The sequence below is a fragment of the Mesocricetus auratus genome, unplaced genomic scaffold (genome assembly GCF_017639785.1).
Source record: "Mesocricetus auratus isolate SY011 unplaced genomic scaffold, BCM_Maur_2.0 Super-Scaffold_4256, whole genome shotgun sequence".
Taxonomy (NCBI): domain Eukaryota; kingdom Metazoa; phylum Chordata; class Mammalia; order Rodentia; family Cricetidae; genus Mesocricetus; species Mesocricetus auratus.
The window spans coordinates 63,846,963-63,864,506 of NW_024429182.1; the positions used below are offsets into that span (position 1 = coordinate 63,846,963).

The window sequence follows — 17,544 nt, forward strand, 5'->3', positions numbered from 1 at the left end:
AACAGGAGGGACACTGGGTCTAACATTGGGCATGCTGATAGCCTATGGCCACCTGCCTATCAAAACCAGGCCTATAAGCTGGGCCTGATGGTGCAGGTCTAAAATTCCAATTATTCAGGAGGCTGAGTCATGGCCAGGCCAGGCAGCTCAAGAAGACCAAGTCTCAGGAAGTAAAAAGATGGCTGAGAATACAGCTCAGTGGTAGAGTGAATTCACATAACAGACCTGGGAGCAATGTCTGGTACTGTAAAAACAAAGCAACAAGGAAAAAACACAGCAAAAACATGTTTTTAATGGGCCTGTGGAATGCGTCGAAGGCACATGAGTGCTCTATAATGCTTAGGCCAGGGCAGGAAGAGGTGCCACTCACATCCGTCTGAACCATCTGAGGGCGCTGATTGCGGATCCTAGACACAAACTCAAAGACATCCACCTTCTGTTCTGAGTGTATCATGTCCATCATGGCGTCAATCACGATGAAAGTGCCTGTCCGGCCCACGCCCGCGCTTCAGGGAGGAGAAAGATGCCACCTCGTAAGTCACATTCCCTTGAAGTAAATGACAAGCCTGGGAAGATGCCTGAACCTGGGGACAAAGGACACAGCCTAGGGCAAAATTAAGTAGGGTACAGCTTGGGAGAACAAGGAGCAAATCTATATATAGCCACCAGAGGGCACTGCAGCCCCAGTAATTTAGCTCAGGACTAGGGCCACTGAAGCCTTTGCGTGCCTCTGTGTGTGTGTGTGTGTGTGTGTGTTTCACTATTCCTACCCCAAACACTGTCTTCTTGTTAAGACCACTGTGGTTGTGTCCTAGTATAGGAACTGAGTGATCCTTGGGGTACCAGGTAATACAGAGGGCAAGACAGTGGACCTGCCCAGAGTTCCCACGCCTGCCACCAACCCGGGCCTGCCAGCTTTGAAGAGGTTTACATATTGCAGCTATATTCAGACATCACTGGGGAAGTGACCAAGTGGGGTAGCTGCTGTGAAACTTCATGTTCACCAGCCCTAACTCTGCTCCCCCAACACGGTCCCATTAGCCAACCCCCACGCCCTATTGTGGCTGCCTGCAAAGGTCATGTCCCTCCCTGACATACCTGCAGTGGACCACAATGGGCCCAGCATGGGAGGGGTTGAGCGTCTTCACCTTCTTCAGGAACTTCAGCATTCCAATGGGGGTGAAAGGCACCCCAAAGTCAGGCCAGCTGGTGAAGTGTAGCTGTGAGACCAGCCGTGGGGCCTTGCAGGTGTCGGGGAGTTGCTGCATAGGAGAAGAAGTGAGAAGTGGGACCACCTGACCCTGACCACTCAGCATCTCCTCCTGAAGGACAGCTGGGGCCCACCCAGGTCAGTGTCCACAAACACAGAGAACCCTGGAAACAGATGAGCACGTACAGCTCTTGGATGGCCAGAGTCGTGTAGTCACACATTTCCAAGGCTCGTCAGATACTGCAGCTGCTAGGTGAGCCAGTTGGCTCTGTCTGGACAGTCCCACCTCACTCCTGGGGACCTGAGACTTTTTCTTTCAATTTTTATTATTTCTTAAAGTAAATTTTTTACACTAGCATATTCTTTAAGTCTCAAAGAGTCAGTGTGGGAAGAAAAGATGGAGGCTTAGCCTACACACTGGAGACCTTCAGACCCTCCCTCATAAATTCTCCAAGCCTTTGATGGTGGAAGAAGACAACACTAGTGTGTTTAGAACTCTCTGTGCATGTGTGAGTATGGGTGTGTGTGTGTGAGTGTGTGTGATGTGTGTGTGTGAGTGTGGGTGTAAGTGTGGGTGTGTGAGAGTGTGTGTTTGTGGGGGTGTGAGTGCAGGTGTGTGTGGGTGAGTGTGTGTGAGTGGAGTGAGTGTGAGTGTGTGAGAGTGTGGGTGTGTGAGAGTGTGAGTGTGTGTGGATGCTGTGCACGTGCACGTTTGCATGCACGTATACTCTGTGTATCTAGGAGAGAGGCCAGCAAGAGATAATATTTTGTGGATGACTCAGAGCACGCTAGGTACATGTTCTACCACTGAGCCACACCCTCAGTCCATCCTTTCAAAACCTTCTGTAGTGGCTTCTAGAAATTTCTCTTCAGATTTTGCAACCTAATCACAGAATTGCTCTGCATTTGTTCCTGATAAAATGGCCTATCCCTGAAGCCTTCATTTCATCCTCCTTGTTTTGTTCACAGGCATTTTTATTGAAGGCTGTCTTGAAAAACATGAAAACATGGGGGGATTCTGAAGATAATTTTGATAGCATCATAAAACAATCCTGTCACTGGACATGGTGGCTCACATCTTTAATCCCATCACTTGGGAAGCAGAGGCAGATGGATCTCTGCACACCTGAGGCCAGCCTGGACCACAAACGGACAAACAGTCTTGTTTCAAAATGTTAGGTTGTAAAAAACATCATACTGGACTCTGAGTATAGCTTGGTGGCATAGTGCCTGCCTGGTGCAGTGGGAAAGGCCCCCCACTGAGTCCCCTACTCTCTGGCTGTCTCACCACCTCCTAGGGAGGCCTAGTACAGTTGCTGGGAGTCCAGGAGCCCAGCACCCTATAGATTTAGATCCTTGGTCCACTAAGTGTGTCCCAGTCTGTCACATGCTCCAATCCTGCAGTCTTAGCGAGAGTTCCTGCCATGCTGGGAGTAGGGCGAGGCAGGGCAGCTCTCCCCTCTGCAAAGCCCCCAACCTAGCTCCCAAGAAGCCAACAAGAGACCTTCATGCGTACCGGGTGGATGCAGAACTTGCGGATGGTGTAGTCTACCAGAACGACACAATCCTCCACACACACCCGGATGTTCCCATAGGTCCAGCAGCCCTGGTCTGGCCAGTACTGGTAGCACTTCTCCTGTGAGGAGCAATTGAAGGAAAAGAATCAAGACACAGTCTAAGACGACATGTCCTCCCACCATTGGCTAAAGGTCGAGTGACCCAGGTCAGCAGTCAGCTCCCCAGGAGCTGGGAGGATGATCCTGCAAGCGTGTGTCTTTTATAAAGGGGGAAAGCAAAGACTCACAAGTGACAAATGTGACTATGAGCCAGCCAGAGTGTTTGGGGTTGGACAAGTAACATCCCAGTTGCTCACTGCCTTATCCCTAGCATCCTATTACTCTAGCCACGCCTGTCCATGCTAAACCTGCTCCTTCAGAGCCAGGGAGCCCGACCCCAATCACCCTCTGGCTGGAGTGAGCCTTGCCCCCCATACTCCCAGAATGCCCTCCTTAGGCATTTCCCTAGGGCCCAGCACTCAGTTTCCTTCCGGTCAGACCACTAATGCTTGACACCCTGCATGCCATTCACAAGGTCACGCTAACATGGGAGACTATTTGGTGCTCCTGGCCACAGAGGCAGTTCTTTACCTGAGACAAGCCCCTAGCAGGCAGTAAGCCATCCATCAGCATGGCATAGAAACCAATGGGGACCACCCCAGAGGGGAAAGAGCTGCACAATCTTCCTTGGAGAAATCTCTAAAATTTAGCAAGTTTTCTATTCACCTCTCAGCTTGTCCTAGAAATGGCCAGTGAATGGCACAGCAAACTGGCCTATTCTCCAGGACCCAAATGATCCCAAAGTAGAAGGTATGTGGCACCATGGAGACCAGCATCCTTGTCACAACACTATGGGACAAACATCACCCCTCCCCATCTCCTGACCTAGGCTGGCCTATAGCCACAGGACACTGAACATGGCCTGTAGTGACACTTAAAGGTTTAGTTGAGTCTTGGTCCCCCTGGGGGTCTGAGGACTCTCAAGCAATTCATCCCTGAAAGGCTCCTACAACGGAATAGGGGTCTCAGACCCCAGGGAGTCTTGACTGCCCTACCATCAGGGTTCACTCGGGTCACAAGACACCAGCTGCTGGGTTTTGCAATGAACTGTCCCGGATGAGGACACTCTGGAGACCACAACTAAAGCCACCAAGGGAAAAGGAACTCTCTTGAGAAATGGCTCCATCTGAGGTAGTAGGAAACTGAGAGAACCAACAGGCGGCCCCGAGTCACAAGGTCAGAAAAATACAGTAGGAGGCTCTCGGGGAGACTGAGATGAATGGCACCACCACGACACGGGGTACAGAGGTCCTCTGCCTCTGCTTGGGGCTACAATGGTGGCCTCTTGGAGAAGCGGCCCTCGGAACACCTGGTCTCTGTGGGCAGTGGGTTACAGAGATGCGAGGGATCCGATGAGGGTCAGTCTCCCTGTTTACGGAATGGAGGTCCCTCCCCACAGGGCAGGAAACCTATGGTGAGAGCTCCCTTTCCCTCCTGTCACTCTTCCATCGGTGACGAAGGACAACAAGGGTCGGAGTCATGAAGTGAGCAAGAAGCAGCAATCCCCACTCTGTCCCCACTGTTTTCCTCCTGATGGATACGAAAACTAGAAATTGACACTGCAGGCTTTTTCTTGTGCTGCTGGGCATGGAGCCCACTAGTGAGGTGCCCTGGGGTGTTCTGCTGCCCATTACGTGGGTCTCATCCTTGCTCTCTTGTGTACCCCAAGGCTGGGTGTTCTGTCCAAACCCTGTAGGCCCTGCCCGTGTCCTCAGCACATGGGACACTGTGAGCACTGGGTTAGTGCCACCTGTGCAGCGAGTCTTGGGTGGGAGCCCAGCAGGCAGACACCTTCTGCCAAGCTGGGCCTTCATGCTGGAACATGCTAGAAGCACAGTCTACTAGTTGGGTCTCCGCAGCTGAGGAAGCTTCCCTCAGGCTTCCAATTCCCCTTTCACTTGGAAAAAGAGTTCTGCACCAACAACACATCCGGCAGGCCTTCAGATCTCCCAGGGCTCTGCTGCTCTCCCTCCCTTCCAGCCTGTCTGTATCTGAGCCAGTTCCTGGCACTGGTGATGGAGGCAGAGGCTCAGCAGACGCTACCAGGGTCTCTTTGATAGGAGTCAGGGCAACTGCACCTCTCATTCTTAGCTGATGCTTTGAACTCAGGTGCACACACATGCCTCCCATGAGCCTGTTGTTGGAGACCATCTCTCTAGCCTAGGAAAGGCCTAGGCAATGGTGTTCATGGCAACCAGGCCCACCACATGTGACACACACCAGCACCTTTCACTCTAATGTCTGTCCCTCTCTCCACTGGGGTTAGAGCTACGGGTGGCCCAGATGATCCTCAGACAAAGAAGGGAAACTATGATTCCTTATGTTGGAGCAGGACAGTAATGTATGGAAATGTGGAGAAGAAACTTCAAGATAGGGCTCTGGAAGGCCTGAATGCTGTGTGTGCCCCACTGATAGGAAAGAGGTGCCCAGGCAGAGAAAGTGGTCAGGACCTCCCTGGTGAGGGCCAGGCTTCAGGGTCAGTGCAGGGGAGCTTACCTCCTTCCTCTCCTTCAGGTTCGTCAACATGACGATGGTGGCTGACTTCTGTTCCCAGACCATCCTCCAGAAGTCATTCACTGTCTCCTGTTTAGGGCCTGAGTATAGAAGGGAGGGTCAGCGTGGAGGAGCCATCTCAGCTCACCCCATGAATCCATGGAAGGCTCATACCTTCCCCAGGCACAAGACAGGCCCTGCAACCTGGAAGCTTGCAGTGGAGCCAGCCAGAGTCTGGGTAGCTATGTTGACTCCCAGGCAGTAAAGGGGGAGCACGGGAGCATGTTTGAGGGTCATCTCTGCTCTGCTTGTCATAGTAGCTGGGATCTAGGCTACCACACACACTTGAGTGCCCCAGAGTCACAGGCCCCTCCAGACGAATGGGAAGGCAAATGTGTGTGAATGTGAGTGAGTTTGTGTGCTTGAGGAGGCAGGGAAGGAGAGGGATAGAGAGAGCAGGAAAAAGAAGAAACTCCTCTGCCCTTTGCCCACTTCCTGTCTGAATATGACACAGTGCCTAGGGGTATAACAACTATTTTTCGATCCCGAGGCTAAGAGTTCTGTGCTCAGGAGGCGGGGGCAGGGGGAGAAAGAAATCCTCCTTGGCAAGACCCTTTTTACGTTTCCATCAACATTTGACAGATTTTCTCTCATTTACAGAGGGCACAGTCCCGAGAGTAACGAGTGCTTCTTTTTCTAGGGAATCGGACCTAAGAGGAGGGGAAGGGAAATCTAGTTTCAGCTTCACTGATTCCTGGGGAATTGCTGAACCCTCCTGGAAAGACAGCCTCCAGCAGGTTCTCTAAGCACAGGGTGGGGACTAGGTCCAAGGGTAAGGACATGATTCTGTGGCTGAGCCATGCTGGCTATGACCTTGAGCTAAAAGCCCCTCCAACACATCCTCCCAGCAAAGTAGGAGCCTCGGAGCTAAGACAGCTGAGGGAAGTCAAAGTTATCTCCTGAGTGTGAGCCTTGAGGAGGCAGGAGGGCAAGCAGAGGCCCCTTGTGTGTGCTGTGAAGCCACAGAGGCACAGAGTGTGGGTGTCTGACACAGTGACACAGGGTGCACACCCCCAGAAAACCAGTGTGAATTGTTGGTTGCTATTGTTGGCAGTTAGATAATCCGATGACTTTATAAAAATACTGCACGGACATGAACTAAATCGAAAGCTTGCTTACCTTGAGCTGCTATGAATTTGTTCTTTTCTTTGTAGCCCTAGAAAATGAAGTCAGACTTGTAATTATCCAGGAGTATCTTTGCCCAGGGGACCACTTTGTTCACAGAAGGGGAGGGGAGATTCACCCCCACAGAATGTTGACAACAGGAAAGAGTAATACAAAAACAAAACCCGTCAGCAACCCCAGAGACAACAGGTACTATTTTCTTATGGCCTATTGTCTTTTGTTTGTTTGTTTTCCTACATACACACAAGCAGGCATACACATTTATATTTCTAATTGGGCTCATGTACTTCTTGCATACAAAATCCTTTTATGTCTTTATATTTTAAGTAAGAAATTTAAAACCTTAAATGTTATTTCAAAGAAATCTAAATTAATTCTGTGGCCTACTGTGGTTTGTCTAGTCAGAGGCATCTGGCTGGTTCTAGTTTGTCAACACCATAAGGAACTGGACTGAATACTTTCAGTGTCTACTGTGGTCATTACCCCCCAGGATCTGTTATCTTTGTGACTTATGGTGAAGATACAAGCTGGGAAAGTGTGATATCCTCATGCTCTCAGTGTGACCAAACTGCTTGAGGGGTGGTGACCCCACACACATACTCATGGTCAGTGAGGAAGATACCCACACATCACAGTTCAGCCCCAGGCCCTGAATACCCAGCCTCAACTTTATGTCAGACTAGGGAAAAGGAAATCAGTCAACTTACATCTATGTAGGAAGCGTTAATGTAGTCAGAGCAGGGGATTCCATCCACTTGACTCAAAATTACTCTGGAATGATCATCTGGGAAAACAAACAATCCCGTGGTGTTAGGACAAGGAGATACAATGACATGGGGTATCTTTTATCTAAGTGTCAATCACTTGAAGGACATAACCATTTCTCCCCTTGAGGTCAGGGTGGGGTGCCCCTGCCAGGGGAGGGAGGAGGAGAGGTGACCCCATGATCACACAGGCAGAAGAGCAGGTAGTGAAGTGACCATGTTCTCACAATGGGTCCAAAGGTTAACAACTGAGGGGCACATATCTGGACCTTGGGATGAAGACCTAGGTCTTTTTGTTCAGGCCTTCTAGAAGACATGCGGGACTGAACTCCAGCTCCCATTCTTCACCATCTACTCCAGTGCTGGAAGGAAATTGGGCTCGTACATGTTGGACCATTGACTAAGGAGAGTGTATCTGGCTCAACAGGGTGTTTTCCAGTGTAGGAGGGCAGCCAGGTATGTGTGTGTGTGTGTGTGTGTGTGTGTGTGTGTGTGTGTGTGTGTATTTGTGGTGTTGTGTGTTGCATACACGTGATATGTGTTGAGGATGTAGTCTATGGTATAAGCATGATGCTGCATGATGGGGTGTATGTCTATTGTGAGTTATATGTGCTGCATTGTGTGGCATGTGTATTTTTGTGGTATTGCGTGTTATACATGTGTGGTATGTACATGCTTTAGTGTGCTCAGTATGTATTGTATGGTAGGCCATGCTGATTGTGAGTTTATTATGTGTGGGTATATGGCACAATGTGCCTATAAGGCGTGCGTTGTGATGTGTGTGGTATGATATGTTTATAGGGTTTATTTGTGTGGTGTACGTGCTGTGGTATACATATGGTGCGGGGTGTTGCAGTAAGGTATGTGCATATCAGGAGCTGTGGCCCGGTTCCTCCACAACCCTTTCTTCCATAGAAATTTTATCACTGTCAGCACATAGTGAAGAAGATGGCTGAAGTGGGAAGGGTTACAGTGCCAACACGCAGGAGGCCGAGGCAGGAGGACCGAGAGTTCCAGGCTCACTTGGGCTTGGGCTGTGGCCTGCTATACATGGAAGGCAGTTGGCTGGTCAGTGTGTTACCCCAGACTCCCTGGCTGAGGTTCATTGCTGAGTGCATCTGTCCTACTCTGGGCCGAGGAGGGGATGGCACAACTCCGGGGACAGTTACTAGCCCACACATGCTGGGCAGGATGTTTAACCCCAGATCCATGGCCACATGTCTAGACACTCCTGCTCAGGGGCTCAGGGCCTCGGTGGAAACAGCTGTGGCGTAGCACACGTCACGCTAGCTGAACAGAATTTAGAATGACTTACGCTGTGGAACAGTTATGGAAACATAGGACAAAAAATAGCATCTACACGGACTTAGACTCTCACAGCTTCTAAGAGCTTCCTGCTTCTTAATCCTGAAAAGTCACACTTGGCTGTCAAAACATCACTTTCTAAAATTACCGTCAGTGGCATCCTTCCAGTAGAGGGCCATCATGCTGCTGGCTAGAGAGAGTCCCCATAGGCATGAGTCTAGCCTCTGGACACAGAGCACTTGACTCTACCTTTGGGATTCTCAGGCCAAGGCCAACACTGCACTCCAGCCCAGGGGCATCTTTGAATCTACTGCAAGTCTTCCCTGGCTTGGGGTAGACTAACAGAGACATGGGGCACCTGGAGCTGTGAGCATTGGATCTTCCCATCCCACCTTGCAGATCCTAATTAGAGTCCATGAGATTCAGCCCACTGTCTTGCCCCATTCCATATAGTCAAACCTTAACCAGATGACACTATTGGCCTTTGACAGGCATGGTGTTCCCATGCTGCAGAAAACTCAAAGCAAAAACAAACAGGTCACCTGTGCTCACAGTTCCGGGTAGCTGTCAACACGCTGGGTCAGGTGTTACTCCTGGGTAGGGAAGGCAAAGGTTGGCCCTCACCCTGGGGCAGGAGCAAGGGAACTTATGGGGGACATTGAACCGGCCTCTTTACAGTGCTGCCACACTTTCACCTGGGGAGAGGGCAGGTTGATTTCCTTCTGTATTGCAACCCAGCCTTGTGCAAAGCAGGAAGAGCTTGGAAGGCACCCAGCCTGTGCCAGGGTGACTCCTCGGTGAGCTGAGCACCCCACTGTGCCTACTGCAGGAGCTGGGCCATCGATTTGGTTTCCTTGAGCTCTTACAAGAAACTGGCACTCCTCAGTCTGTCTGTCTGTCTGTCTGTCTCCTTTCTTTTCTCCCTCCCATCCTTGTTTCTCCTCTCCTTTTTTTTCCTTTTCTTTTCTGAGACAGAGTCTTACTTGCCATGTAGCCCAGGCTGGCTTCTATCTGGAGAGCTCCTGCCTCAGCCTGGAGGCTGTTGAAACTACAAGTGTGAATGGCCACCTCTGTCTCAGACATATTCTTGGTTAGGACTGCGAGTGTTAGCTTTAGGGGACAGAATGTTTAATGATTAAGAGAGAAAGTTAGGTAAGATGCCCTCAATTTCTTTGACTCTGAGGTACACGGAGCTGTGTCCTGTCCAATATATGATCCTAGACTAGATTTCCAGCACTTTTAGGAGGTAGCACAAGGTTTATAAGTGATTTCTGTAAAGCCTATCATGATGCTAGGATCCAACTTAACCTTGTCCCAAACACACAGGGGCCAAACCAAGACACAAATTAAGCTCATCAAGAGGGGTGACTGAAGCATTAAATCAGAAATCAAAACTGATCTTTGAATATCTCAATTTTCAGCTGGCACAGAGCACTCTGAAGAGTACAGATGCCTTCTTGCTTAGGCTTTTCTTGCCTATGAGCTACTGAGTCACAGCATGGGTCCCCCTCTTCCTCAGATTCCAGAACCTGGCCAGCAGTAACGTCACTGTATCCAGAGTCTAAACTTGGTATAAGCAACCCTCATAGCCTGGATGCACAATTACGCCCTCCTCCCTTGGCCCCAACAAACTAAAGCCCATTAGTCAATTACTCTAGGTTTAGTTGCATCCTAGGATCACGGTGGACTTTACAAAAAATTACTTATAAACCTTGCGCATGGACAGTGGGGAAGAGCTACCTCCAGAAAATGCCAGAAATCTAGATCATATATTGGACAGGTCTCAGATCCTTGTACACACAGCACACTGAAGCTGACTGTGGCCAGCCTCCTGACCCCACCAGGCTCTACTCAAGAGCAAGGGACTCTGGCCAGTTTTTGAAAGGGTGTCTGGGACCATGCAAGGTTTGTCTAGTGGTGAGACAGTCACCTCCGGATCAGGCTCAGCCAGCTACAGCAGGCCATAAGAGGCCCAGCCCACAGCAGCCTGCACCCTAGCTCTGACACTTCCTTGGCAACCACACTCCCCAGCTCGTGGTTTCTGTTTGCTGCTGAGGTTACAATAAGGCTTGCTAAGCCTTTTCTCAAGGGTGCCAAACCTATGTGGGCTTTTCGTTCTACCATTTTGGTCTTTGGTTCTGAACCATACAGCACACTGGGAATTTGTTCCTGGTCGCTTCAAACAGTAAATATGAAGGAAGGCGCTGTGCAAGGCCACCAACAGGCCTAGACTGGTGTCCAGGAGTGAGTCTGGCAGGAGAGGCCTTCCCTGTTGATGCCAAGCTTGTGAGGAACATTCCTGCCCAGCTTGCTTCCTGTATTCTTGCTTAGCAACCAGAGCGGTCAACAACAACAAAGATGCCCACACCCCATGCAGGGAAATAGGCCCTCAGATGGTGTAGTCCCAGATTCCCTGGGACGAGCACTGAGCACATGGTCACCACAAGCTGCAAAGCAGTGCCAAGTGTAACCCGGATGTCACAAATCATGCAAACACAATAAATAACAACAAAGTCTTACTGGGCAGAATGTTGGGATATCTGTTTTTTTCTCTGTTTTCTTCTTTATTTGCTAGATCAAAAGTCCCCTGTACGTGTCCAGATGGCAACGACTGGAAGGAAACAGAGAGTAGAGTGAACACCAACACAACTAAATCCAGGTTCCCATCCGCTTCCCTACCAAGCCCAGGAATTAAAACTACCATCCACCATCATCCATGTCTCCTTGCGGGCCCCACACTAGACACTGGGCAGACAACAAGCTACATCCTAAACTCTGTGAGGTTAGGAACTCACAGCCTACCTTGCCCCAGTTCATACAAGTTTTAGCACAGGAAGGGACTCCTCGGGTACAAGTGGACTGATCTCAAAGGAGTTGTGATGCAGGAGAGAGGGAAACAAAGACTACCAAGAAGAAGATGCTGAGATCCAGGCCTGGGCTTCAGGAGAGGAGGAGCAGGATCCTGGAAGGGACTGTAGACACAGCCCTCGCCCTGCTTAGGACTCTGATGTCCCTGTGGATTGGGTCAGGTCAGCAGGGTCAGGCGTAGAAGCTCCCTAGAAATGCTGATTCTCTCAGTTCCCACCCCCAGGCCCCAGAATCAGCAGCTAAGAGCTTGGGGCTCTTTGAAGCTCAAGATGCACCACCTTAAATGACCACCGTACCCCATCAGAGGAGTGTCAGTGTGAAACAGAAGTTTCACTTTGCCGAGATGCTAACATGAGAAGCACCACATCTGGGAGTGAAGTGGACATGTGGGTTTCTAGTTCCTTCTACCACTGAAGCCACCCTGCCTCTGATTTTTGGTTGCCTCCAACTGTCTGCCTCTTGCTTGTTTCTGGGTTCCTCTTCATACACAGATGAGCCAGGGTGAAGAGCACTGTGAACTTCAAATCATGCCCTTCAACATTAAGCCTGACTCTGGTTGGACCTAGGACCACTGGGCTCCAAGGAAAAAATGTTACTACTCACTGAGAGTTTGTGATGGGTCAGGCACAGAGAAAATGCATGGCTCTTCTGCCTCCCCTCACAACTAGCCAATGATCTGATGACATGGAACCAGACCCAAGGAAGAGTGGTTGGAGATATGCTCAGTATCATTTGGCTGAAGAGGTAGACCCTTGTCATCAGACCTGGAGGGACTCCCTTGCTCAAGCATGGGAAACACTTGAGCTTTCCTCTTTCCTGTGTCCTTTCCATGTCCCTGGGAGTTGGGGTCTGGCTTCACAGAGCAGCCTCAGAAGACAGACATGATATCCTAGGATTGCTCTCATTTCAGTCAGGGCCCTAACCTCCCTCTAGCAGGCAGGAGCTTCTTCAGTGGCTGACTCAATTCTCCACAAGTGCTTACATCAGGATGCTGAAGGGCATCCAGTCCGCTCTGCTCTGGGGTCACCGTACCCCATAGCCACAGGCAGAGGCTTTGCCTGAGCCAGTGTGGAGGGACCAGTCAGAGGTCATCCCACCAATGCCAACAGGACATTCACAACTTTGTCCCCAGCTATGAACACTCGTGTTCCTTGAACTCTGATTCACCAGCAGAGCTGGCTTGACACTACCTCCCTGGCCCTCACTGGACACTGAATTTGTGATGACATTCTAGGGTCTTCTCAAAAGATTTTAGGGGGCACAAAAACCCATCACAGTGGCACAAGAAACCATGCAGCTGGCAAACTCCACAGCATGAGAAGATCCTAGGTATTCAGTGATAATACTGTCAACAGGGATGATTAATTTTAACATATGGGACTTTCCCCAACAGGTGGTCCATGGCAGAGGAACCTGCTCTATTGAAGGGATGGGGTATACAGGAACTCTCCAGTGTGTACGGGATTTTTCTGTGCACTTGAAACCATTCTAAACATAAAGCCTATTAAAAGGAAGACAAAGTAGCTGCCATGTAGTGGCCAAGGAAGCCTGAGTGGAAAGAGGAATCAAAGCTCTGGTCACTCCTTCCCTTCCACAGCTGTGTGGCCTCGAGACACGGGGTATAGAGATAAGGTGGTATACCCTGTCTGCCCTCCCTCCCCTCCCCTGCATGCTCCTGGTGAACAGGACTAGGGGAAGTGGGCAGAACCAGGCGAAGTTCTCTGTGTCCTCCAGATTCAAGCAAGCTGAACAGCTCCCTGCACAGACTGGGCCCAGTATGTTTTCCTCCTGTCTGGCTACCCAGGACCTCAGGGTTCTCAGCTGCTTGGTAGCCCCAGGGAAGCAAGAGTACCTGGAGATGTTTAGCTTGCAGTGACCCTCTGTGGGTTCTGTAGAAGGTCTGGTTTGTTCAATCAACACTAGAGGATGGCTCTCATTTGCATGTATGGTGTGTGTGTGTGTGTGTGTGTATACATACATACATATCTCCCTTTGTATGTATTTCTGCTATATTTGTCATAGTGTAGGTCCCATGCTCCTGACTTGACACAGGTTGCTGGGACAAAACTGGGGAAGATACTCGAGAGAGAGGGGTTTTTCACTGCACAGGGGCCTCCTTTTCTAGAACTGAATTCAGTAACTGGAAACAGGTTAGAGATCTGTCCTCTCCAGGAGGAGCTGGTGGATAGCGTCTCATCCGCAAGTTGCCTGTTACTTATTTGTTTACGTGTTATCAAAGTCCCACAAGGTAGGGAAAATCCCTCCTTCACAGATAAGGAAACTGAGGCAGGGGTTAAGAAAACAGCCCAAGTCTTCCAGGCCAGGACAAGTATGCAAACTAGCCAGCTCCAGCATTCATCACACAGTGCTGATGATCCCAAGGCCAAACCCCTTCTTAGCCTCAGGTTCACGTTCAACTGAACTGTACAGAATGTCCAGGATCTTTGGAAGGGGCCATCAGACAGGAGAAAGGGAGGAGGTTGGAAAACAGGACTTAGATATGTTCTCTGAGAACTGAAGCAGCTGATTTAGGTAGGAGAGAGATGTCGCAGGACTGTGGCCTTGGACAGGGCTGGTTTCTTACTGGAGAGAGGAACCAGGTTGCATGCACTCCACCCTACAACCGTGTCTCTAGCTGCCTGATGCCAGGCAGGGGGATTCTGCACAGCTGAGGGCTACATTGAGGCAGTCTGGGAGGCATAGGAGAGGGAAGAATTTGTGTGGGTATAAAATTTACAAGACTCCAGAAAAAGCCAAGAGTCAGCAGAAACGAGCCCCTGAGGCAACATCTTTTCTATCATACACTTTCTTCTTAAGCTTTTTAGGTTACAATTATTTGTTTGTGCGTGCATGCCTGTGTACACACACACATGTCCATGGCACGCATATGAAGGTCAGAAGACAATTTTTCACAAATCAGGCCTTTTCTCCCACCATATGGATTTCAGGGATGGAACTCAGGTTGCCATGTTTGGTGGCAAGTACCTTTCTTTACCTACTGAACTATCTTATCAGGCCGGAAACATCTTTTCTAAAAAGCTAACTTATTGTTCAAAATTCATAGCGGTGAAAACATCAGACTTTTAAACAATGGTAGAATCCATAACTACATGATACAAGCCATAGTGGAGCCCCAGGCCATAGGGAAATACACTGGCATTGTTCTCTCTTGATTGTGATCAAGCTGTTTCATTCAGCATCACTTGCTTCATTTTGATATTTTAATAAGCTATTAAGCCACGGCATGTCTTAGCTACTGTGCTTTTTGGGTCCTCTTGAGTTCTGAGCCTGAACCAAGTCCCTGAACTGCCTCACCCTGCTCCAGGCCTACTGTAAGAGCCTCCCCTCCACTAACAACAGAGTCACTGGCACACCACACAGACAGCAGAAGGGGAAGGGGAAGTGGGATGAACAGGGCAGGACAAACGTCTACTAGCAACGTGAGGGACGGCTATTTTGAAAATGGAGAATTAACGTCTGCTGCTAAGTTGTGAATTTTCAAAACGACATTGCTCGGTGCTGTCTTTTAATGTGACCTAATTAAAAAAAAAAAGAGGAAAACACCCTTGGCAGCAATAAAAGGGGAAGCAAGACAGAGGGGAGGGCGTAATGCTGGAAAGCAAGTGAAGTGTGGTTAAACGCACCAGCGCCTTCCCATGTCCTCGCAGGCATCTCTGTGTGAAAAGTCAGGCCATCATCACTGTCCACATGACCTCTAGAAACAACCACACTGTACCCTTCAAAAGCTCATCCCCCGGAGCTCACATCTGGGCTGTCACAGAGCCTCCATCCCCAGGTACCGTTGGTGGTGGAAGTAACCTGGAGTAGGACAGCTGCTATGACAGAGTCAGACCATCCATGGACACCCGCTCTTGCTCAGGCCCAACATTCAGCTCCCAGTTCTGCAAACAGGGTGAGGATTTGAACAAAACACTTCAAAATACCAACAGTATGAGGACCTTGTGTCTACGGCAATGCTTCATGCCTACCCATCTGGCAGACATTAAACAAATGAACAACTCCGGGGCTGGAAAGATGGCCGAGAGGTTAAGAGCACTCTCCGCTCTGGTAAAAGACCCGGATTCTGTCCTCAGAACCTACTTGGTGACTCGTGACCACCTGTAATTCCAATTCTAGGGGATCTGATGGCTTCTTTTCGCACTGGATGCATGTGGTACATATACATTGTGAAGTACTCACACATACACAAAAATTAGAGTGAAACAAGGAAATGGACAACTCTAGGGGGGTGGAGTGACAGATCTGTACTGTGTCCGAGCTCTGAGAATGACTATGGGGACTGTTAGCGGGCGGGGGGGGGGGTATGTCTTAGAGAGCCACTTCTCCTCAAAGGTTGTAGGAGTAATTCATCACAAACAACAGAGACTCATACACACTGGGCATGAGCTGGTGTCCCCTGCAGACAGTCTCCACAGCGACTGAACTGTGCCATGATGGTGTCTCAGAGGGACAACTGCTGATCTGATTAGAAGCTGGCCCTCTTTTTTTTTTTTTTTTTTTTTTTTTTTTGGTTTTTATGAGACAGGGTTTCTCTGCATTGTTTTGGAGGCTGTTGGTCCAGCCCGGCCTCGAACTCACAGAGATCTGCCTGCTTCTGCCTCCCGAGTGCTGGGATTAAAGGTGTGTGCCACCACCGCCCGGCTTAGAAGCTGGCCCTTTTGGGGAGCATGACAAGATGCTTGGTGGGAGGCTCTCTATAGCCTTCAGCATGGAACTTCCCCTCACTAAGCAGCCCATGGTAGAATAGTGTGTTTATCACAACTGGTGTTACACCTGATTCCCAATCACTGAGCTGGCAGCAAGCCTCCGAGCATCAGACTCAACCAGCTCACTTCACAAGGAGCAGTGAACACCAGTGAAGGGCACAGCACTGGGGAGCAGGCTCTCCAGACCCCACTTCTGAGCAGCATCACAATTGGCGCAAGGTCCCTGGGTCCCCGGACTCTAACTGCCCTGCTGCTCCTCATGGTGGCTGGGACCTGGTGCACTCACATTGAACTCCTCACGGAAGCGCTTGCAGTCATCTGCTGATCTCACACGGATTTCCTCCTCCAGGTGCTCCACTGGGATGGGGAAGTACTTTTTGGGACCTGATGGAGACCTGCTCAGCAGCATCACTCTCTGCTGCTCTGTAGGGTCAGGAGACACAGAGAAGCCACTTAGTTCCATTGCCCATAGGTGACTCATTCCATAGATGGTCTGACAGCATTCCTGATGGATCTGTATAGTGGGAGGGGAGCAGTGCTCTCAAATCACGCACCCTGGGGCGAACTCAGCCCTGAGCCGCGGAATCAAACATCTGCTTCCCAACACACCCTGTTTTCAGCAAGTGATGGCAGCATTCCTGTCCATCGCAGACACTGCATTCTTGATCTTGCTCACTAGCTCACCCGTCACTCATCCTTCCCTCTAGCCTATGCTCCACAAGAGTCACTGCAGCTGCATGCTACAGGTCCAGGTTTGGGACCAGAGAAGAGGAATCACAGGGCTCCAGGTAGAAGCTCAGAAACAATGGGAATCTGCCAGGATCTTTGTCTTGCAGCCTTCTCTCCCTGGCAACATACAGGCCTGCTTTCTTGAACCCCATACAAGCATTTTTCTTGCAGAGAAACCAAGCATCCTTGAGTCAGGAAAAGAGGGCATTTCAAAGGGTAGGCTCTGGGCTCAGAGGCTTGGACAAGTCACTTGCACAATCTCAGAATGAGGTGCAAGCATTGGCAGGTACTGGTGTTGCTCTTCACAGGGAGAGAGCTGACACTGATAAAGGCAGTAAAACAGTAAACAGGTCAGCTGTCACCCTTGCAAAAGACCCTGTCCCATCTGCAGAGTTCACTGAGTCTATACCACAGACTTTGCTCCAAGGCCGCCTTTGGCTTCAGCCAGGTGAACTGTTACAGGCCCGTGGGCTTCTGTGCCCCTCCCAGCTGCACTCTTCCCTCTGCACTGGCTGCTGGGGTGTGCAGGGGAGTGAGAAGAGGAGGCTGGATCATGGAGGTGCACTAGGCCAGATGATGGTCCATTCAGGAGTGCAGGTCCCCCAAGTCCTGCAATGCTACAGCTCAGTGGAGTCTCTGCTGTTCAC

The 17,544-nt window shown here is 50.1% G+C and overlaps 1 protein-coding gene across 3 annotated transcripts in view; it reads right to left on the minus strand.

Annotated features, from left to right (window-relative positions):
* Positions 1 to 17,544, minus strand: part of Ptpre (protein tyrosine phosphatase receptor type E) — a 139,894-nt gene that overhangs the window by 15,582 nt on the left and 106,768 nt on the right. For all 3 annotated transcript variants that reach the window (XM_040752549.1, XM_040752555.1, XM_040752561.1), the window contains 8 exons: positions 16,455 to 16,591; positions 11,094 to 11,184; positions 7,212 to 7,288; positions 6,499 to 6,535; positions 5,323 to 5,420; positions 2,727 to 2,846; positions 1,099 to 1,262; positions 371 to 506 (listed from right to left, as the gene is read on the minus strand). In XM_040752549.1, the coding sequence (XP_040608483.1) occupies positions 371 to 506; positions 1,099 to 1,262; positions 2,727 to 2,846; positions 5,323 to 5,420; positions 6,499 to 6,535; positions 7,212 to 7,288; positions 11,094 to 11,184; positions 16,455 to 16,591 (860 nt within the window). The remainder of the gene's footprint in view (positions 1 to 370; positions 507 to 1,098; positions 1,263 to 2,726; positions 2,847 to 5,322; positions 5,421 to 6,498; positions 6,536 to 7,211; positions 7,289 to 11,093; positions 11,185 to 16,454; positions 16,592 to 17,544) is intronic.